The 24,266-nt window shown below is 40.3% G+C and overlaps 1 protein-coding gene across 1 annotated transcript in view; it reads right to left on the bottom strand.

The window, feature by feature from the left end:
* MTOR (mechanistic target of rapamycin kinase) overlaps positions 1 to 24,266 on the bottom strand; it is a 61,245-nt gene that overhangs the window by 15,024 nt on the left and 21,955 nt on the right. Inside the window, exons 24-32 of the mRNA XM_082493629.1 lie at positions 15,260 to 15,335; positions 13,202 to 13,341; positions 10,561 to 10,666; positions 9,603 to 9,713; positions 8,174 to 8,251; positions 7,678 to 7,785; positions 5,568 to 5,693; positions 4,778 to 4,909; positions 1,188 to 1,303 (exon numbers count right to left, since the gene is read on the bottom strand). Of these exons, the coding sequence (XP_082349755.1) occupies positions 1,188 to 1,303; positions 4,778 to 4,909; positions 5,568 to 5,693; positions 7,678 to 7,785; positions 8,174 to 8,251; positions 9,603 to 9,713; positions 10,561 to 10,666; positions 13,202 to 13,341; positions 15,260 to 15,335 (993 nt within the window). The remainder of the gene's footprint in view (positions 1 to 1,187; positions 1,304 to 4,777; positions 4,910 to 5,567; positions 5,694 to 7,677; positions 7,786 to 8,173; positions 8,252 to 9,602; positions 9,714 to 10,560; positions 10,667 to 13,201; positions 13,342 to 15,259; positions 15,336 to 24,266) is intronic.

Here is a 24,266-nt window from a genome sequence, read left to right as displayed (position 1 = left end):
GTGTTAACATGTAAGGTTCAAAACACCTACAGCCTCCTTGTAAGTGTGGAGCTAACCAGGTAACAGTTTAACTTGTAGGGAGAAAAATGAGGGTCAAACTTTTTTCCTCACTTATGTCAGCTGTAAATAAACATAAGAAGTAGCTAACAGTGGCATCAAAAGACTTCCTCAGTATTGATAAAATGCAGACAGCATACATGCTGGCTAGCTATACCTATCACCATACAAACCAGCCTTCTGGAGAGAACACTGTGACAAACAGCGGGAACAGAGAGCAACTGCTCTTCCCCCAAGCCAGAACCCCATTAAGTCATCCCCTCCCAGAGGAAAGGAAAAACAACATATTTTTACTGCAGCAGGGTGGGGCTGTGAAGGTTTGTGTAAAACATAATAGTTTGCTCCCTCGGTAGGCTTTAAATACCACAGTTACACAGCTGTCCTTTCTATATTTTGCATTTTCCAGAAAGCATTGTGCAAGAAAAATACTGTGCGCAACTCATTATAATTTGTCTTCCATGATAGTAACCCTGAAAAAAAATATCAGATGATGCTGTTATCAAGTTCTCATTCTCATAAAAGCAAATTAAGTGCATGTTTCCCTTTAAAAAAAAAAAACAACAACCCAAACCTTCAGTATTAAGCCCTACGCTATCTCTTCTGTACATTGGGAACAACAGATCTGGCACCTCCAGATCCATAGAGGAAAATGGAGGTTACAGATGTGTTTTTAATGCAACAATATTTTAAGAGACCATCACATGCTGGGCACTTATTGCCCAAAGCACTGCTGTTGTATTAAGGGCACACGTTGCCAAGCACAGATGTGCCAGGCATGCGGGAAATGTTTCTTTCCTACTGACTGGATCTCCTGAAAACCAAAGAAATAGCCACGCTGAGAGTTCCACCTTCTGCCAGTGAGACACAGTGCTGGAAAAATACAACCAGCCGCCAGTGACAAATACAAGCTTGCTTAGGCCGATGTGTCACAATACATTCACTAAAAATTTTATGATAGATAAGAAAGTAATACCACATGGGTCTCTACCAGCTAAGTGAGACACTCCCTGTTCCTTTTAATCAAAGCATGGGCCTTGTCTGAAATGTGGCATCTGCACAGACCCTGCAACCTCAGGAAGGACATCACTTTCACTGTATAGCTAAAAGGTGTCCAAGGACCAGGTGCTGACCGTGCCATGAGTTTGTGGAGTTCCTGCTTGTGCTGCTGGTCCTCAGTCGCAATAGCATGCTGTGCCTGCTGCTGCATTGTCTGCACGAAGTGCTGCATATGCTGGAACGCATCAATCTGTAATTGGATGATGGTTGCAGTAAGGACCACAGGGGTTAAATACAACTTCACAACAGAGGAAGACATTGTGGAAATAAATTTTCACTGAAAACAAAAAAATACGGTTTTGTTTTCTTTCAAAGCCTTTTAGCCATTTACACCCCTCTAAAATCAGGTTTATACTCTATATACGTAGCACCAAATAAATGAAGAGGTTACAGATTCTTGGCGTCTCCGAAACCTGGCCAATGAATTGCTACACTGAGCACCAAATAACTGCATCCTTCCGATGCTGGGCACACCTTCAGATCATACATACAGTCAAAAGCATGACTGACCATAACATAAGCTAACATTGTGCTTTGATGTGCAAGAACTCAACACTGGCAAAGTGACAAGGTCACCCGTACAAGAAGAAAAGTTCAGCAGCAGAGAATGTCCTGTTACTGCCCATGCAGAGTGAGATTCTAGTAATGATATAAACATGTCTCGTTCACAATTCAGCATACACATTGAAGACAGTCCAGCAATTCCAACAATCAAACAAACATTCATAGCTTACAAACTTCATCTGACCAGTGTTTGTATCATAACAAAGAGGATCACAGGTTCAGAGAAGCCTGTCTATAATATGCTTTGGCCTGAAAAAAAAACCCTGAGAAAATAGTGCCTGAAGCAAAACTTGCAGCTTCCTGATCTTCCCTCCTATCCCCTCAGCTTTGGCTACGCCGACAGCACACATCTTTCAACAAATTAAAGTCTAGATTCCTTCTAGGGCTGTTTAAGAAGTACAAATGTACATTGCTCCTTTGGCAGCAGATTACACAAGTCAGTAGCGCTAAAGCAACTTGCACTACCAAATTTTGAAGAAAGAGTCTTTTTGAAATTCCTTGGAAAGAATTGTGTGTTAAGAAAAATTCAAATTAAAGATTTAAGAAAAAAAAGCGTGCATGCTTCACTGGAAACAATTAGAGTAAAGCTCTTGCAATCTGCAAGGTCATTTCAGGTCAGAAACTGCAGAATATGCTATTAAGAGTCCAATTTACTTCTGTTCCATCTACAAGAATGAGCTACTATAGAGTGAGACAAGAATCACCTCATCTATCCCATTCAAATGTCAGCGTGCACAAGTCAGTTGTCAGGAAAAAGGGTATTAGCCCAAGGTGAAATAAAAGAAAGTATCACGCTATTAACATTAACAGGGGGCATTCCACAGCTGGGTTAGAAGGGGAGGGGGAAATAACAACCTTATAGATCGGTATGCTGTTATGCCAGACATTTATCCAAAATAGACAAAAAGATACTGTTGAACAGTTATGTGCCTCTCTCATATATAGACACCCCCAACAATCTGCTTTTCAGCTTCCATTAGTATTGAAAACTGATCACCATAAACTGCCCGGCAGAGCACTTAAAACTGAAAGCAGCAGGTTTTCTTTAACAAATTAATTCCTAAGTTTGTATGCAGCCTTGTTAAGGTATATGTCTGTAGAATGTAGCTGCTGGCAAAGGTCCTTGTTAGAAGAAATGAAATAGGGTCTACTTCTCCATCATTTTAGCTGATGTTTAAGAAAAGACTGTTGTGCAGCTCTGCAAGTGCTAGGTGCCTGGTTTCCATCTAGATGCCTTTTTTTTCCTGCTGGATCTGACAAGTGCCAAAATGACAGTAAGGAAAACATTTTAGGTCAACCAAGCAACCTTTAACTCCTTAGCTAGAGAAAGCAGTCATTTCCTACCATACCAGCCTACCTCAGCAGCTTAGTAGTTAGGATACCAAATGAAGTGAACATACACAGAGTTATATAAAACTGTGGTCTACATACATCACTAGGTATAACTATGTATTATTTAGTTAATGATAGTCACTCAAAATAGGACATAAGGATACACCCAAACATGTAATGCTCCCAGTACCAGGAGAATTCCCTAAACGCTTTCAGTATTTGGTATAAACAAACACTTAAGTCTCACTCCAGACTTCAAACTCTTGTACCATAACATAGCTGCTTCTGCCACAGAGCTGCACTTTTAACCATGAATTTCAAAAGTAAGCATCTACTTCCCAAGTGCCGCAAAGGACTCAATCATTGAGTCAGACCTTCCAGCAGAAGGGTGATCAGAGAAAGGGGTGAGACTTGCCTGCAGGTCTAGCATTAGACCTACCTTGGGTGAAGTATTTCTCCCTCAGCACTGTAAACAACATCCAGTTTTAATGTGTTAGAAAAAAGGGGAGGGAAAAGAAAAAAGCCCCTAAGCACAGAGCTTATGTACTGTATTTTAATAGGAAATCATTCAATGAGCAAGAGGAGGTGATTCTAACCACATCTGTTCCTCCTCATCTTTGCTGCTTTTCTTTTTTTTTTTTTTTCCTCTCTTCATGGGTTCCACATAACTCTTGCATCAGTTTATTTTAGATACCTTCTCTTCCCCCGTTCCCTTAATCTTTGTGACTTCTTTCGTTCTCCTTTCTACAACTACACCCATTTCCTGCATCTTGTCTATTTCTTTATCACAGGTCAAACACAGAAAAGTCCAGTTTCACTCAAAGAGGCAGGCAGAGAAGACCCGTGTAATTCTTGGGTCATTTACTGAAGAAAGTAAGAGATCATTACACTATCTTACAAAGCCAATAGAACAGGACCTCATCAGCAGCTCCTTCTGTTTTTTAAATTCAAATAAAGAATAGTTAGGTCATGGCAATGTTCCCATAGCAATGGCTCTGCTCCAGTGCTGGCAAACCCAACAACAGGAAAAATAAAAAAGATGTGGCAGAATATGAGGATAAATGGAGGCTTTAATGTATATTAAAAAAAAAAGATAAGTTATCCAGTCTGGAGCTTATTGGATTTGATTATGTAAATTCTGCCTGTGTTGCAATGTCAAAAACATTCACCCTAGGCTCTTTGGAGCCAAACTGTTCCCATGACAAAACCCCATGTACTTTTCAGCTCTCTTTCAGTTAGAAATTTTCAATAATGCCCTTAATAAAAGTCAGTTCTGCTCAGCAACTAAGTACAAAGTGTTCAGGATACTTTTCTGAAACTGCTAATAAAAAAACCCCTTACTTCCCTCTTTCAGCATGTAACCATGACCATAGATACAGTGTGGAGACCTGGCAATCAGAACAGTGGATGAAAAGTCAAGTACCACGCCTGCACAGTAAAAATCTGGTGAGGACAGAAGAGCTACTATCGACCATTAATCTTGGCTGCATCCCTTGGGTACCTGATACTGGTTTAACAAAAATAATCTTTCCATGTAGGAAATAAAATTAGGGCCAGGCCTTCTCTGTCGCTTCAGAGTTTTAAAGGAAAATTTCAAAAGCTTATCTTCTGAATAACAATAAGGAAAGGGATTAGTTACACTTTTAAGGATGAACAAAAATACAACTTTCAGCCTTGAATTTGTTCTGTGGGGATTATGAAGAGCTAATGTGTGTGGCACCACACAAAACCCGAGCAATGAAACTTAGAGTGCTATGTTCTTTTGTACCTTACGGGCGCTCTTCCACATGTGTTTCATGTATGCATAAGTCACTTGGGGATGTACTGTTGGCAGTGGGTGATCCAGCTGTCGAGATGGATCTACTCCCAAAAGCAGGACAAGTGTCTTATGGGCCAAAGCCTGGAGAAAGTTGCAAAGAGAAAAAGCAGGTTAAAATAAGCTTGTTCTCACCTCCACTTCATATTGACTGCAGAATTACCCTCCACTAAAAAATACCTCTGACCCTCCAGATAAAACACAGACATATCAACCTTATTACCATTCCCTGAACTCATAAGAATACCACATGATAAACCATATGTCTTCATTGGGCTCAGAGTATTAGAATCTAATTTCAGAAGCTGGTAGAGTGTGAAGTCTCTATTTCAAGTACTTTTGGTAGTAAATCTCGTGGCGTGTGTTGAAATAGGATTGTAATGTTCAACAATAACAACATCACATTCTAGATTTGACAAAGAGTGCTTTAGCAGAGAGAGCTGGTATTAATAATTACCAGTGCCGCATAAGATCTGCCAGGTATAGTATGCAACAAAAATTTGGCTCTGAGGCTCTCAGGTGTAATACTAGTTCCACCAAAATAACCTTGGCTTCAAGCATGAACTCTACACTGTTACAATTCTAGTATTTCAACAATTTTTGACTAGTCTCCTCCTCAGAGGAGAGAGAGCCCATTGCACTCAGGCAACAAAAGTATTTGGAAATGCGTAAGGTTGAAGCAGCATGATGAAGCCAATCATCTCAAAATCTGCTGTAGAGGGTAGAGCTTGACAATGCTCACCAGTCTCCCACTCTTGCCACACAAGCTGGCATACTTGAGCCAAGTTCTCATGTCCTCATGAGGATTCACAACAAGAGATCGGACCATCAATATTCTTTGCCAGTCTTCCACAATCCGTTGACAGCCCTGAGAGAAAAAGGAAGAGAGACCTTGTTAGCGTTTTATCTCCAATCTACTCCACAGAGCCTTAATTCAGAATTAGAAGGGACTTTTCCCAAGATGGAGAGACTTCAGTATCCATAATTCACAGCAGGCCGACATTACAAACTAGCTGGCTATTTTTTTAACACTGTAATGTGTGAAGCAGGTTAAGTCCTTGACTCTTACACTCTGCAGCTAGCTCAGTGTTTGCAGTCTAACGATATGCTCTAATGGAAAAAGGAGAAAAGCTTCTAAAGCAGAAATGCACACAAAAATCAGAAAAGCTCTTTGTGCAATTCCAAAACGAGTCAAGTGTTTTACAACCCTTCTCAACCTAGTTTTGGAGCCTATTTTTGGTTTAAACAGTGACAAATCTCAATAAGAAGATGGTACAAAACCAAATGGTTGCAAAGATATTTTTGTTATTGCCCTTTCTCCTCTCCTTGCATGCGTTGCTTTTAGAGGCTGGCATGACTGAACTGATATTCTGCCAGGAACTGCAGTTCCAATTGCTATGCTGCTTGTGCGAGCATTGTCTGGTCCTTGTCTGTCTGAAGGGAGAGGCACAACAGCATTGTGAGTCAGAGCAGGATGAGTCTGTATTTCAGACGTTCAAGGATGCCACAAGAGAAGTAGAATTGTGGAAGGGACAGCAACAACAAAATACACAGTGCTTGCTGTAATGGTCAAGTTTTTCAGTGTAACAGTGATGCTCTGAAGTTCATATTGATCCAGAGAGGACTTAGTTTTGAGGTAAACAAGAGAATTTCCAATGGCAGCAAGCACCTTAACACGAAAGCACCTATTTCTTTCCCTTTTCCTTTTCCCCCAAAATTGAGGGCTGGAAAGTTAGGCAAAACTTGTTCCCTAACACGCTCATAAACCTCATCCAATAAACATTTTAAAATTACTAAAAAGCAGCTATAAAATGTGTAAGAACTGTATGTACTGCTTTCAGGACTATAAACAGCTGTATTCAGACGTTACATTTCCTGTCACTCTCAGTTTCTCCACCCCAGTGGAATGCTCCTGAGCTTTTCCAGACAGGAATGCAGATGGGAGACGAAAAGCTTTGTCACAGTTTCCTGAACAGCTAAAAAATATGCAGCAGCAACAGCTTTTCATAAGGAGGCAGATACAGCAGTCACAGTGAAGAACTCTGCATAGGGAGAAATTCTTCCTCCAGGCAGTTGATCAAAATTTGGTATAATGAGAGCATTTTACCCTCATTATGCTTTCCCCCCACACTTCCCTTGCAGGAATCACCTCTTTAAACCATATTCTGATATGTGCTATTTCATCTGATGACACTGACTTTCACTCTAGGGATGTGTCTTGTAAGGAAAGAGTCTCAAAATATTTGGTTGATTTAAATCTTCAGAGGTGCTTTGGATTTTTGCTGTTGAGAGTAAGAAAGGCACAAACTTCTCCTCAAATACAGGGAAAGCAGCACTGCTAAAGAGGACAAGGCTAATCAATTGGAAATATTCTTGTAAGAGGTCAAAAAGGAACAAGACAGTCTTCTACAAGAATGTGAGTTCTCTGTACAGTTTTCCAGCACTGTGAGAGAATTCAGTTCTCCTTAAAATGCAGCCAGCCAGGTAAAAAGTTCAAATTAGCCTTATCCAAACCAGTATTTCCAGGTGCGATCCAACACTGAGATAAGCAGCCCTGAAGATATTACTAGTGTCTCCATTCTCTACACATCTATTTTAGTGCTTAAATCACACTACTACAATGTCACATCAGTAGACACTTCAGGAACGTTAACCAAACAACAACAACAAAAGCAGCCCAAGCAACCAGGACAAACGCAAGGGAGACAGAAAGCATGTAGCCATGTAAGCGCATATGCTCTCGGGATAAAAAGAGAAATGGAAAGATTTGCTGAGCCACCACACTGGCTCAAAAGGAAGCTGTTCATGCCAGAATAACAGCATCGCCATCCTTGATCTTTACATAGACGTACCTGCAGTCTTTCCCACCAGATCTGGCGGATGATCTCACGGCGTTCTGGTACAAGTTTATACTGGATAACCTCTTCCAGCTCTGACAGCATCTGGCAGGATACCATAGCCTGAAGGAAACAATCACATTCCATCCCAATCACTACAGAACAAATCTATAATTAAGGAACAGTATTTTGGCATCAAAATCTTACGTATGTATGCTGCCCAAGAGGTAAAGTACAGACTGCTATATACTGGTAGCTAGATGATCTGCTGATTCAAGCTTTCTAAATATTAATTCTTATTTCTTTTGAGGGGGGGCTCTCACTTCGCTGTTTAATTTGTCCCAAAGCTGGTCTTACAAAGTTCTATTTCTTATCTGACAGGAGTCATTTAGCTTGGGTGCCCACACAGGTCTTATGTTTGAGACCAGTGCTACTTAGAAGTTTTATGCAACTTCTAGAGACAGTCTGAAGCAGCAATACAGAGAATGAAGGCTGAGAGTTAGACACTTACCCCATAGGCTCGACTGTAGCTCTCTCCTGCCATGGCAGTCAGCTCAGCATCTAGCAGATCTCTGGCTTTGTCAATGCACTGAAATACAACAAGATATTGGGGCAAAGGTGGTATGTTTAATCTAGAGTCAACTGTTGGAACTGCTATTCGTCTGTTTCATCTCATGAACAAAGCTGGTATTGTTCCCATTCTCCAACAAGAACCAGGGAAGGATGTTATCAATTGACAGGAAAAAGAATTGACAGGAGAACAGTGTCCAGGGGCAGGTATAGGGGAAGTCAAGGGGGCTTAATTTATCATCTGCACAGTCCGAAGTTTGTCTTTCTACCGAATCAAAGTTTGCAGTATTTCTAATCCTACTGTCATTGTAGAGATCATCATTAACAACATTTGTAGAAGAAAAGAGAAGTTCACATTTTAGTGCATGAGAGTCAGTTGCAAAAAAGCCTCAAGAAATCTGTCTTGGTAATATACAATGATAGAAAATAGCTTTCACCGTTTTACATAACCCAACAGGTTTTTATGAATTTTACAGGACAGCAAATTCCATTTCTCCTCCTCCAACTAAGACATGCACTTCAAGCATGAAATAAATGCTGCTCTGGTTCCAGTCATTATATAATCTCTCATCTATAGGTTTTCCTGTTCAAAATGTTAAAGGTTGATCACAAACTCTACCCCTTTGAATGCCTGGCAATTTTTACTGTGCACATCACCCAGAAATCTATGTATGGGTTTTGACAGAGCAGAGTGAATTAGTCCTTTATCTAAGTTGGCAACCAGCACAGAATTCTGAGAAATGGTATTGAGCTTCCTTGGAAAGTAAGCAATATGCTTCACATCTACAGAGGGGAAAAACCAGCTCTTCAAATCTCCTGTGACAAACAAGCATACCAACGTGGCTCTGTTTAATAGACTTATTCCTTGCCTTGATTTCTCACCTCTAAGATTTATCACTGCTACCAGAAAAATTTGAGGAAAAGTTCTAGCACATGATATATACAAGCACTTCACTGAAAAAGCTGCAACAGATGGAAGTACACAGAACACCCATGAGGAATCGTATGTGTGTCTTATGCCGTGAATGCCTTTTATCAAGCAGTGCTTTGTAGAATGGAACCTCTGCTGAGATAATCCTTATGCACTGTCTAGAAAACAGACATAAAAGTAAAGAAGCCTAAGAATGACTAAGGCATTCTTACACTCTACAGCACTGGTGCACTACTGTCTGTACACATATTTACTGCTGGGTTTCTGGAAATACAAGATAAGCTCAATCACCAAGGTCTAATACATCAATGGAAGAAAGGTTATTGGGCAATTCAGAGTTTATAGGCAGCTGCTTTAAAACAGCTTGTCTTTCCATGCAGTAATATAGCATAGTTCATCTTAAACTAGCTTTTGGGATGCCAACAAGGAAGATAATTACCTGCTGAGCCAGTGAGAAAAGGTCCTGATGAAGAGCCAGTACAGCCCTGTAGAAAGCACCATCATGGGTGTCCCTTGGGATCATGCAGGTATATTCTTCCATGCTATCCCACTGACCTGCAGAGACACAGATATCCTCACTAATACAACAGCCTTCTCTGCAAGATAAGAACAGACCTATGCTACAGTGCTTAGACATCAGCAACTAGGCCTGAATGCTGTGTGGTACTTCTACAGTTAAGTTAGCTCTCCAACAGCTTGTCTTTATATACAGAAATTGTATATGTACACACACAGGAGAGTTATAGACAAGCAGAAAGATAGGCATTTTTCTTTAGGCAAATTGCTATCCTCATGGAGAAGGTTCTTGCATTCCTTGTGATGAAAAAGTTGAGATGCTGACATTTCCAGAACATTCGAATGAATTAGTGCCCCACGAAGGGAAAGATTAATTTTCCTCAGCAAAGGATGGCAGACAGCAAGTGATTTATAAGCTTTTACAGTATATATCTGGCTATCAGGATAACTGATATTTGGACCATTTATAGATTTATTCCACTCAAGATCGTGTACTCAGCAGACACAACCTATCAAATGCTCAATAGGTATTGTTCTAGTTTGTAAATAAGTCTGCCACGAATCTGAAAAATTCCATGAATCTCATCTCTTGTCTGAGCTATGTTCAATGTAAAACTAAGTACAAAGGACCAGTTATGCAACTGATTATCTGTACAGACCAATACAGCAGTCTCTTTGATACTTTAGACCACACCGGGACACCTTATGTAAATGTCGGTCTTCCAAAGGGCATCACTGCTGAATGACACTTACTTCATATCCCAACGCAAATAATTTTGTTCTTTGATTTTGCTGTTTCTTAGATTTTGTAATTCTGAAGTAAGTTAAAACTATCTGTGTTTCCATACTGTGGGTTGTCACATACTACCACACAAGGATACATTACCTAGACCCCAGGCGGCAGCAGCAGCCATCCTAGCCATCTTAGCTTGAGTTTCATCATTGACCTGTGTCCACTTTTCACAGCATTGTTGGTGGAGCTGCCCCCTAAGAAGAATCCACAATTTCTGATCAGCGAAAAGCCCCTCCTAAGAATTCCACCTTTTTAAACAACCACTTTCCACAGATAAGACCACAACCAGCCCCATCGTTCTTTTTATACAGAGTGTTGAATAGGGTTCTTCTCCCCTGCCCAACTCAGACACACTAGTCTGATGACCAATACCCCATCATCAGAAAATAATTTAAAGGCACACTATGCTTTGAGAACACAAATCCAGACAAAAGTTTGCATTTGTTCCTCAGCAGTTAGTAATGCCTACTTTACTAATTGAACTGTCAACTCCATTCTACAAATACAGAAAAAAACACCATTCCCAAGAAAAAAAACATACCACCACCAAACAAGGAATGCTTAAAATTTTTTGCAAGTGTCAGTACAAGGAACACATGATCTGAATATCTTGTATATGGCTCCTGCTATAAAACATTTTGTAGGAAAACATCGTCAAGTTTGAAGACAGACGCCTGAGAATCAATGCTTCTATAACCCAGTATGAAGACTTGTCATGGCAAGATCTCAGAGGGGATCCGAATCTTTCATCTCCAGTGGAGGGGAAGCATCAGGATTTTTTTATATTATTTCTTTTAAATCAACTGTGAATACTCCGTTAATCAAACCAATTACTGTGGGTGTTGCAGTTCCAGAATTTCTCAGGCTGGATACTCTGTAGCAGTGGAATAGCTGCCAACTGTGAGGGAGGGCAGCTTGCCTTCTCTACTGTCATCCGCTCCCCTCCCAAATAGGAAAATGAGTTAGTCAAACAGAACCGATGGGCTGCCACAGGCAAGATAGTCATTCTGACAGCTTAATGGCCCAGGAGGAAAAAAAAAAAAACAAAAACAAGCAGCCACAAAACAAATGAAAAACCAAGCCAAACCTAGCATCAGCAGTAAATCAGGACCTCAGAGATGCTAATAAAGTAGTATGGCTCTTGCAGACATGACTACATCAGGAGACAAATGGCTGAGAATATTTTGGCTGTACTTCCAAAACGTCACTGCACAGAGCACTGAAATAATGACACTGCATAGCATCGGTTCTAGAGTAACCATCATATTCTGCCAAGCAGACTGCAGGAGCACAAATAGTCAAGTTGAACACTATTGAAGAATATCAGCAGCCAAACCACGGGATTCTCAGTCTCAGGGTGATGTCTCTATAGTCAGTTGCAAGGTAGCAGACAGCACTTTGCAATGGCACTTCTGAATTGTAAAAACCATCTGCAGAGACGGAATGCAGTTCCACAACAGCAAGCAACAGATGTGTATATTTAGCTCCCACAGAAGAAAAGCATCCTTTTGTAATATATTTGTCACTGGTATGTGAAGAAGCAGGAGGTTCAGAGAGGACACTTTACAAAAAATACATGTCCTGCAGGAGGGAAAAATCCTGTAAATCCCTGGTGGGAATTGCCTACTCCTAGAAAAGATGATTGAGAAACACTCAGTAAGAGGATCTATTTTTCCTAGTGAAAAAGCTACGCCCAACACGCCTCACCCTCATCTAGAAACAAAAAGGGCAGAAAAATGCTGTCAGAATTATGTTTCTCAAACAGCTCTGTTTCTCTAACAGTAAAATGACTTTAGTGAAGAGGAATCTCCTCACTGTGTGCCATCCCATGGGTTCACGTCAGGACCCATCAGGAGAGAGCTCTAGTGACACGATAAGTTCAGTAGAAAGGCGGAACCTGGACCAAATCACATATGCCCCTGGGTAGAACTGCATGCTACAGTGCACAGGATGCCTTCTCCAATTACCTTCTTTGAATTGAAATGAACAAGGAGAAAAACAGAAGCCCCCAGTTAACTAGCAAGCTATAAGTCACTAGCAGCTCACCCTCTCAGAAAAACTGACTCTAATCAGTTACATGTTGACAACGCACATTTAACATGGGTTTTGAAATACCAAATATCCACAAAGACTTAATGAGTGCTAAAAGAGCATAGTAATGAAAAACTCAGCCATCTACAAGATGGGCAAAAGGGTTTTAAAGTGGGAGTAATTTATTTGGCATAATGTTATACCCAGGTGACTATTGGGAAGCAGACAATTTCACTAACAGTTGTGCCAAAGACCATGCATTCTGGATAGGCATAGGTCTGACCATGAACAAACATAGAAATCTCTCATGTCTTAATCAGCGTTTAAAAAGGAGGGCTACAACAAGGTCCTTTATGATTGTTTTTGACAAGTGCTGCCCAGTTAATGTTTCCTAAGAGGTCTCCTCCATTTACAATTTCTTCGTTACAAATGGGCTTGATCTGGTCACGAGACTGCAGATTCTCTTTCACAGAGACCTTACCAGATGGGCCGTCCCAAAAGCCTTAGAGATGTTATTACCAATTCCAACTTCAATGAACAAAGTGAGAATTCGCTGGAAATTATCAAACTATTAAGTAAGCAGGACTAAATAGGAATTCAGGCAAAAAAACTTCACCTGGATGACAGCATCCAGAGAAGAGCTAGGCACCATCTGTAAAGGCACCGTTTTCCTCATTCTTCAGGCATTCCCCTCTTACCATTCACCAAGTGCTTCCAAGCAACGCATCCGTCCTAGCATCAGCTCAGGATCATCTTTGTTTGTGTCCATCTTCTTGTCATAGGCCACCAGAGCATCTTCCCATTCATGAAGCTTTTCATACCAGGTAGCTTGAATTTCCTAAGGAGGGGGAAAAAATCAGAATAAATAGTGGGATTAGTATTCACCATTCTATATTAACTATACAGCTTTTCCTGAAAAATTCTGTCTATGGGGGTCACTTAGCCCTTTTTTCAATCTAAGTATCCTCGTAGACTTCAACAATACAGAGAAAAGCCTTGAGCTAGTGCAAAATTCCTGAGTATTGCTTAACCTGCACAGAAACGAACTCAGGTTTAGCAGGGGATCAATCCAACATCATCCCCTATTCAGTGCCACTGAAATACTAGCTCAGTAGCTGGTGCTTTTCTTTTTGGAGAGGGGAAGTGAGAAGAATAGGAAAAAGGGTAAACCTATAAAATATTCCACTTCCCATTCTTGCATTTAAACAAGAACAGCCCTGTGTTCAGGAATGGAATGTCTAACCAGAAAAAAAAACCCAAAGCCAAAGAGCACACTGTGTGTCTGGCTACTGCTAGACTGTTTTTTAATACAGCAGGTAGTATGATGTTGGGGTCTAATCATAGCCCTCACAAGGAAAGGCTGTGGTTTGTAACTTTAAAAGTTAGCCAAGCAGTGATCCTTATCAGCTGCACAAACTTTTTTTCAGTCTTTGTTTCTAGATTTTGTTTCTAATTTTCAAGAAATAAAATGCCTTAATATTTTTTCCATACTTATCTGTGCCAATGTTTTTCTGCTCAGTCCTTGGCAGCTCATGTCTTGACATAGACTGCAGAATAGATTCTTTTCTCAGCCCCGTGGGCAGGGTCAGTATAAACCACGCTCTGCATGCCAGGTCTTCCACTTAGGACATTTATATACCAGTCTTTTAACTTCTCAACTCAGTCATAATATTTCAAGTAAGTTTCTGAAAGTAGAGCTCACAGCTCCTCTTATTTCTTTTCACTGCCTATTCTGGCAAACTCTGTGTTTTGAACTAATTTACTGCTAGAACTACATTAATGCTAAAGAGTGAGGTCAGAATTAGGTAACGTAGAGCTTTGCTCAATCCACCCAAGGAATCATAAGAAGCTGCAAAGAAGTTCTGAAGTCCGTACTTCTCCCAGAAAGGATTTCTTTTCCAGTCTAGGTCAAAACCACACATAATCCTACACCAGAGGAGTTCCACCATTTTGTGCTTATACCTGTTCCCACTTTCAAGTGGTTCCTAATAAGAGGGGCTAGTCTATCCAGTGCTGCTTTCCTTTTCCCGATCACCCTCAGGCACTGCAAGAATTATCACTGCAAAATCATATTTTTAACAGAGTAGAATTGGCAGGACAGCATAGATGCTTTAGTCCTGAACACAAAAAAGAAGGAAAAAAAGGTAAGTCGTGTATAGAAAGACACAGAACAAAGACACAACGGGGTTATTTTATTTCTGTGAGCAGTCAAAATTGTGAGGGACTGGCTAATCTGCTATTCTAAATAATACCTGCGAACTCTCTGAAGGTTCACGTGCCTCCTGGATGAAAGAGGGTAGAGGCACAACTTCCATTAAATCCTTACCTTGAAGATGTTGATGCAGTTTCTCAAAAACCCTCAAGCATTTAAAGCTTAGAACAGGAACTTCCTCCCTCCCTTCTGAGATTCTTCTAAATAAAATGACTTATTTTGTGAAGTTGCTAGCTCCCCACAGCTGTGTTTAGTGTCAGTGATAGCTGCTAAATTCTCCTCCAAATCAGGTTCTTGCACAAATTCTTGCAGCTTTCCCTAGGTCTCTTACCTGTGTGCAGTGTTTGCTAATACACAGTTAAGTACGCAGTACACATCCCCATAGGCAGCAAGGCACCTTCAGGATGAACGAGGCAATATTATAAGCGGGGATAGAACCTCAATGTGATTGACTGAAAAAAAAACCACACCAGCACCACATACACACACAAAAAAAAAAAACCTACACAAAATATGAAACCATAAGACAAGAAACAGGACTCACCAACTCCCCAAAGTGCTTCATGGCATATTCCAGTACCCCAGCAGCTGCTTCTGGCTGTTGCAGTTTATTGTTAATGCTGAAAAGATAGGAAGAAAAAGACTATTTAACAAAGCTGGCAGTTATTAGGGGTTGCTATGAGCTTCTGCTTGATAATACCAAGCTCTATCAGTTAGAAATACCAATGGGACACCCTCCTTTTTCTTTAAAATTTTCAAGTGAACGATTAGACTACATAAGATGCACAATGACTACATATTTGCAGAAACATAGGTGCACACATACTTTCTGCACATATTCTCAAGACTTGTTACACAAAACAGTGACTGCATATGATTATCAATTCTAAATAGCAGCCTCCATAGGGAGAATAGTTTGAAAGGTATAATTTCTCAAACAGCTGCACTTATTAAGAGCTTTACAGTACTCATTTTTCCCCTCCTTTCTCTTAAACACACCACCAACACCTTTAAAAATCAGAGTAGAGATTTTAATGCTCCAGGAAACAATCTACACCATTAGAACAGTTGACAAATGTCACCAGGAACACACCTGCTGACTTCCCCAAAAGCTTGCAACCCTACTTTCAGTCTCGTTTCATATAATATCTCTGCACTGGTACTAACCAGTATTGCTGCTCTTCTTTTGCTGGTTTTCAAGTACCTGTCAGAAACTCCTGCCATCACAACCAGACCTCATTCTGTACCAGTGAGGCACCTTGCTTTGCAAGGCGAGTTGAATTTTGTGAAGCAGAAGCAAATAGGCTACTCATGAGCCTGGTTCTCCAGTTCAGCAACATGATGTACAGCTATTCTCTTAAATCATTTTTTTTTTTCTCCACATTGGTTTTCTGATCTTACTATCAGAAATGGCTCTGTCTGCATACTGGTGCTTAGTGATCAGTGCTTTGCTAAACCCCAATTTTAAGAGGAAATAAACTTTTTATGAAGCTCCTGCCATTTTACAAAGCAGCTTCCAGAAATGCCCCTTCTTGCCTGCTATCATGAGAATGACTGGAGATTTTTTCCCCCCTATGAGAGGCATGTTGATTTGTAAGAGACAAGAAAATCTATAGTATTAAAGGAAGTACTCTGAACAGATAAAACAGGGAAAAATTTCAAATGAGTGCTATGTTTCTTCTGTGTGTGGAAGTTTCCTTTCCTGACAACTAAAGAATGGAGCTCCTAGACACACTCTGCGTATCTGGGAAGGTCAAGTAAAATACTCTTGGAAATAGGACCTCAGAACGGTTGAGCTCAAATCAAGAAAACACCATAATCACAGTTCAGGAAGACAGGCACCCAAAAATGGGTAGCACTTGAAATACATCCATGCCTTTTTTTAGCAAGTTAGTCAAAGAATATACTACCTCCAACGCCTCCCAAGGGAAAGCTAGGCAGCACTGCCTCATAAAAGTGATAAACGACTGTACATTTCATATCCTGATGATTTAAAGAGCCATTGGCAGACACATCACTTCCAGCATGTCAGACAGTTAATTACTTCCAACTTATCTTTCTTTGTCAACGCTTCCTGACAAAATTGGCCATTATCTTTTATTCTTCAACAATTAGCACTGCTCTTTTGCTGGTGCTCCCTGGTGCACTCAATTACTCTTTTATTGTTTCTTACTTTCTTGGCTGTCCAATGTAGAATTAAATGTTTCAAGGCTGTCTATGGCCGGGTTTAAGCAAAAGGGAAAGAAGGGATGGGAAAGGAGAAAGACTTTGATTTAAAAGAACACATAACAGTAGATATAATACTGTGTTGTCATTATTAATCATAAAATATACTCTCTTGTAACAAATGGTCTAGCCCACACAGCAAGTAAAGATGATAAGCCACTGACTGGGAAATCTCCTGTCAATTATTTAATGTTTTGATGTACCGCATTAAAATAGTGTATACACAAAATGGGGGGCATGAAGGGGCAGCAACAACATTCACTGCTTTGGCAAAAATGGACCTAAACACAGACATGTACAACTGCCAGGAACAGTACAAAAGTCCCTCCAAAGCAAGACTCTTGCATCAAAGTGGGCTTTATTGCTATGGCTGAACATTCACTCACCTATTTCTTTGGAGTAATAAAACTTTGGTAATCATTCCATCACTTTGCTATTCAGTTTTACAGGCTGAGGGAAACACACTTATGTGGGGATTAAGTTCTGATGTTGTGTTTTGGAGGGGTTTTTTGTTTGTTTTGAAAGATCTCAGATTTCTGCTTTTTCTCATCTGCTGGATTCAGTGTGCTCTGATTGTTGGAAGTATATTGACAGTTGCAAAAAATCACTATCGGAATGTGTTTTCAACAGACCCACAGCTCTCTGCATACAGATTCTGTGAGAGCAGGCCAGCAGATTGTACTACTCTTGGAAAAGCATTTCCACATGGAGTCCTGTTAGCACATTCAAAATACCTGTTTAGAAATCATCCTGCCATTAAGGCATTGCCCCTCTCCCCGCAGATCTGATGAGGTCTGCGCTCCGGCAGAATCTTCTTGAATTTTGTAACACTCAAAGCACTACAGAGCTGGAGACCAGACAGAATGAACAACACTACAAAAAAGCATCCAGGCACAGAGAAGAGGCCCTGAAGGGCTAATACTGCAGCCAGGCAGAGTTGCCAGGGGGTTTTAGTCAGTGTTGCTGCTGGAAATCAGAGCAGTTTACCGGATTAGAATCAGGAGGATAGATTTCTCCTTGTATCTGGAAAAAGATAACTACAAAATCCATCTGGATTAAAGGAGAAGGTGGGAAAACATCTCTCAAGACAGAGACAATGCTGCTGGCTAACTCAGCAGACAGTAACTTAAGTCTTTGTTTACTGGGTGGTGTTCCTTGCAGTTGTTCCTAATTCAGGATAATATGAAGTTTAATATTAAGGCAAAGATCAATTGTTCTCCACATCCACTGAGGGTGGAACATACTCACCTGTTCATTTTTGTTTAGAAGCTAGAAAAAAGCCACCACTACCACCTACTTTACTTGAAGACTCAGCAGCAGGGCATAAAAGGAGACTACCACATCTCCTTTCTTGGAAGTTTTTAGGTATAGGTTTGGTAGGTCAGAGGTTACAGATGCCATCTTTCAGGAAAGGCGTAAGTATTCAGCTGTGCTGCCTGGTACAGACTGGCAGAGTCTTCCAGTATTAATGCTCAAATAAAATATTTCAAAATTATATATTTTAAATGCCACATGTATATACATAAAATCGTCTGAAACTATTTCAAGACAGAGCCGTCCTCATGTTTGCAGTCAGACTATTAAAATGGGAGTCCACAGAAATAACAAGATTGCCTAAGTCATATCAACAAGATTTTGGTATACTTTGAACTAATGCTTTAATTTCACTGTTTAATACCCACTGCTTAATTTCACATTTTATGCAATAAACAAAGTGATTAGAAGATACAACGAAACCACATAAGATCCTTATACTTTCCTTCAAAATGAGGATTAATCAGTTGCAAAACTGATTTCCATCAATAAAGTTTTGTATGAGTTTGGCTCACCTGGACTCACTGCCTAATTACACAATGCAGCACAGCAGAATTAAAATTGATGTCAGTCACAGTAACAAAAGCATTAATTCCTATAGATCTTAAGCAGCTGTAAGGGGCAGCTGGATAAGGAAATGAGACTGGCACAGAAAGCTTTGTGAGGAGAAGACAGTTAAGTCCAAGACTACAGATAATTTCCACCCTCCCTTTATTAATCAATACCTGTACTGTAGCCAGGATAACATCCAATCCTCCTGTCAAACCTTAACCTATTTGTAGCATGATCATGATGAGTGGGATATTAAAATATTACAAGCCTTCTGATGGAAAAAATTTTGTAGGGATGGAATGACATAGTAATTGGAAAAAGTGACCCTTGGCAAACTCCCTGATATAAATCTTGGGCAAAAATCTTAAATCTTTGAATTTTATTAGTAGTGAAATTTTACATAAACTTACCGTTTGCTTATTAAGATATCAAATAAAAATGGAAGTCTTAGATGTGCAAAGGACTAAAATGTAGCACACTGATCTAGAATCACAAAAAAGAACACTATTTAAGAGAAATATACTCCTATTGCTTGTATATTTTAAAGGCTCTTTAAACAGAAACCAGACACGAACAGGGAATGAAAAACAACTTTACTGTCTTCAGCAGGAAGAGCACTCAAATGATGGACTTTTCTTCTCCGCAAACCCCAGGCATAAATGTCTAATGTTTACTAGAAATATTATCTTTTATATAGTCCTTGGAGCTTTCCAGTCTTACAGTATCTTTGAGGGTCTCTAACATTATTATCTGTCACTCAAAGTATATTAAATTTTCAAGAACGTAGAAGTAAGAGACTGGACCCTTCCCTACATTCCCATAAAAATGAAAAGCTTTCTTTTAACAGAGCCCTTTCAGGAGGTCCCAAGCCTATCTGCGACAGAACACACACATTTCCTATTGCCAGAAAGCATCTCAAAATTTGGTAGAGAAACCTTTTTTTTTTTGTTGTTTTGTTTTGGTTTTTTTTTTTTTTTTTTGCAATAAAGCAGCTTGTGTGCAAAGTCTAGACAAGAAGGCAAACTATTCTTTTTTCCCGTCTCCCCAAGTTTGTTTAAAAAGCTCCTCTATGTCACAGATTTTACCAACCTAAGTCAAGCTAGTTTCTCCTTCTGAAGAAGCGCTGAGAGCCTGCTTCTGGGATTAGAAGTGGAAGGCACTGCTACTTTGTGGATACTTTGGGGAACAGATAATCCTCTGGCAAAAAGAATTGGCTTTGTTGGCCAGTTTCCCCAATTCTACAGTTTATTTGTGTTCAGGTATCCCTGAGTCCTTGATTCAACAAACCTCAGAAAACAACCAATTGCCCCCCAAACAACTCTAAAACTGAATGCATTTCCACCATGCCACTCAAAATTATTCCCATGCTGGGAACAAGTAAATTTGAGAAACCAATACCAGCAGAGAGCTGTTTTCAATAAACAGTTGTGATGACTGACTGCTTACTGGCCAGAGCAGCAGCCCCTTCAGCTTTTCAGCAAGGGCACACCACATTGCTCACAGGCATTATAACTGGCCAAATTCCCAATCTTTATATAAATGCCTGTAAATCAAATAAAAACATTCATGAGCTTCGAAAGGAAAAGCAGTGAAAACTGTTACAGTAAAATTCTTAGCCAGCCCTGCTGCTCAGGCTGCAAAAGGTTTTGTATCACCTATTCCTTATTAACCAGACTCAGTGAAGGCAGAGAAGAAAAAAAAAATGCCAAGGAAGATATTTAGCAGAAATATTTAGCCAGAATCTTTGTGTATTGGTTATGCAAAGAAAGGATACATTAAATAAAAAAAGAAGTCACAAATGATTGTAGGAAGAATCTGTGTTTTGTTTCCCATCAGGCCCTCCCGCTTGTTCCACCTGTTCCCATATAACTTCAGGGATTTACAAGAATTATTTGCAGTAGACAACAATTTATTTGACTTTACTAGGAATTTAGTCATTACTGTAAAGCTATAGCAGAGCAAATGCTAGAACATTTATAAGCATCTCCAAAGCCAGACGTGAACAGTTTCACACTTCCTGGAAGGGGAAAGCAGTATTTCACAGACACGGCATGGACTCCCGCGATCTGCCGGCAGAGAGCTGATGAGAGCCTTTGCCATCTCAGCAAGCACCAGGAATGCTAGATTCTAAGCATTTGCCGGATGCATATTAAGGGTTTTGCAATAACTGACTACCAAATAAATAGCCACAGGGCACTGAGCTTTTCTTCTTGTCTCAGCTTCACATACACCTGCCAGAACAGCTTCCCAGAGAAGGCAGTCATTTAAACCCATCGCTGATTTAATCTGGCCCTCCAGGGACAAGAGAGGTCTGGTTCCAATCAAGTAGTACTAATATACTTGAATTTGGTAACATCAACCAACATTATAAGCATAGGATACATACTAACTGCAACCATGTTTAGACTCTATTCTCCAAACCACTTCAAACCAACATCATTAGCAAAGTCAAAAAGGATTTGCCTCATGTTCTTGACTTCAGGATCTCATGCTACCATGTAGCACACTATTTCCACATACAAAATAGAATGGAGAAAAACTAGGACAATGGATTTCAAACCAAATGATACTAGATTTCTCTGTCAGTATTGGGCGAAAGGAAAAAACAGGATTAGGACCCAGTAATCACAGAATTAGTTTCTCCCTAGCTATGCCTAAAACTATGTCTCTTTCCAAAATATAACAGGAATGTCAACTTCTACAGCTGATCTAACCTGGCAATGCCCAGCATCACTACTATTGCTGCCTAAGTGACTACAACTCAGGTCTCCATGCAACAGGCAAAGACTCATCTTTCAAATATTCACAAAGAAGTCAAATTCCATTAAGGCTAAGGTCTCTGCCAAGGGAGAGGGAGATCTGACTGCCCAAATCTCTCTTAATGCTTCCTCAAAAGTAATGACAGATGGGAAGATTTGTGCTCTTATCCATTCCTACATAATATGTCTGTTGCCACCCCCTTACACAGAACAAAGTGAGAGAACAAAGTAGTATTATCTCTGTAACAGGTAAATCAAAGTGCACAAAAAAAGATGGCTTGCATTACGATACACAAATCAGAGACTGAACCCAAAATAGAACCCTGGCTGTCTCATTTCCAATTAATTACTCCAGTTGAGAGAGGGGATTTGGAGGCCTTTCTGTACTGTTTCGTAACATCTGTGTGCGACAGAGTTTGGCTGAACCCTGGATCCTTCCAAAATTTGTTTCAAGAGGGTAGGCATGAACCTACGAGTGACTCCCCTCTTCCACATCTGCCCCTTGTGATGTGTGTGTGAAATTCAGACCGTACAAGACAGATAAGAGAGTTACAGTGAGTAAGAGCAGCAGCAGAATGGAATGGAGTCCTATGTAACATGATGGAGGGGTTAGCAGGGTGGCTTTTTGGGGTGGAGAAGGCAGAGCGTGGCCTGTCCTATTCTTTGTTCCAACTTCGACAAAAACACATTTCTCATCACAGGAAGCCTGAGAAGAATTTGCCCCTGGGAATGATAGAAGCTCCAGCTGGAAGAGGGCTCAGACAGGATTAGAGGCAGAACAAAAAGGTCAGGCTTTTATCCGTGTGCAGTGGCACTTTCTGGTCTGATGTATAAAAAGCAATTTTGCTATGGAAGGTTTCTGGAATGTCCATGACAAAAACCTGACTGAAGCCTACGGTCTGCTGTGGAGGTACCCCCAGTACTTTAATCAAATTGCACTTACATATCTCTGACAATATCTGAGGTCACCAATACCACACAGCAGCCTCACCAGCTGATATTACAGACTACAGGGGTTTCTGCCTGAAGTACAGCACACAGACTGTCATCCACCACAAAACTCAAGACACTCATGGCTGCCTGTTTGGAGACCTCCAATTCTGACCTCCTCCAAAAGATCCCCTCTTCCTCCTCTAAGAAAAACTCAGGTTTATGAAACATCTGGATTCATATTCCACCCCTTCAGTGCTTTGATGCTTTAATCTTCCTAAATCTTTGCACTCAGTGGGGTCTCTCATCATGATTCCACAGAAAAACTATTAGCCAGCTGCGGTGCAAAGCAGAGGCAGAAACAAAGCATCTAGCAACAAGCGTGACAAAGCTAAGGAGGAAGTGAAACTGTACCACCAAGAAATTGTGCTTCCTGTTTCTCTAAAAGTGGATGTCAGATCAGCAAAGCTTTTCTAATATTTTTTAATTAAGCAGAAATCTTGCAGCCACTTTGGATCAGCAAAAGAAATCTAGATTGGATAACATGTCTTAGTTGGGTTTGCCTAATTTTCTTTTTACAAAGAGCAAAAAGGAGCTTTCTTTTGTTTTCTTGGAGACCAAGAAGCTTTCATGGCATTTACCCCAGAAGCAGACACATGAGCCATTTACTCCTTCATTGCATCTTATCTCTCCCAGCTATCACAGTCTTTGCAGGAAGATGCAAGAACCCACACGTTGGGCAATTACAGAGCAGCTGGCCTGTGCGGAAACACCGTATCCATAAGGATCTAGAACAAAAGTTGCAGACCTTTTGCAGAAGGCTGCACCGTTGCTGAAAGAGTTCTACTTTGGGATCAAACAGCTATAATCAACTTTAGACCTGTTAAAAGACATGAGAGGAGGCTGGAAGCTGCTGTCTCAGCCAGTTGATACTTAACCTATATTCTAGATGTTGAAAGATTTAAGATTTACTCTTAAACCTACACTTTATGTAACTGTGGACATTTTAATTACGCATAGATTTTCCTCTCTTAAAATCCTGTTAATAAACTGGCCTCCATAATACTGAAGTTAGACAGATCACCTTGCCTGTAAAAAAACATCTCGTCAATTTTAAGTACACTGTCTTTCAGCATTACTTAATGTCCTTTCACTTGTCCACTCTAAGTAAACAGAGGCATGGGTTTTGACTTACATGTTTTGCAAGCTTCTTTTCATCTCATCCTCAGATATCCCATCTCTAAAAAAAACAGCACTGAATTCTACAAAACAAATAGTGCAGAGTCACCAGTGTCCAGCAAGAGGAGGATTAGATGCCGAACTGATGAATTTACTAAAATATTTTCTAAATTAAGAAATACTGCAAGCATACAGTTACCCCCTACAACTTCTGGGGAATTAGTGGAACTTGTTGCAGCTAGGGCTACCTGCTAGGGAGTTACCTTCCTTGAACTTTCATAAACTCATCCTGTTTGGACAGCCTTTTCACATTCTGGACCTCTACTGCTCTTATGTTACTGAGTGCCAGAACTAGTCACCAAGAGGGCTACAATCCAATAGGCAATAATTGCTGGAAACTCGTCTCGTTTCCTAGCCCTCTCCTACACCCCTTCAAGACAGAACTGAGTGAACTCTCTCCTGCTCTTCCCAATCTTTCTTGGCTGAAACCTGTTCCAATTTCACCCTGTAAACACCTGATATGAACAGATGAACTGGGAGGGGCCAGTTTCATAGTTTCAGGGGGGTGGAGGTAAATAGAAAAATAGTATA

The sequence above is a fragment of the Vanellus vanellus genome (genome assembly GCF_965231255.1).
Source record: "Vanellus vanellus genome assembly, chromosome: 20".
Classification (NCBI taxonomy): domain Eukaryota; kingdom Metazoa; phylum Chordata; class Aves; order Charadriiformes; family Charadriidae; genus Vanellus; species Vanellus vanellus.
The sequence above is the reverse complement of the archived record's forward strand: the minus strand, read 5'-3'. Positions and strand labels throughout refer to the sequence as shown.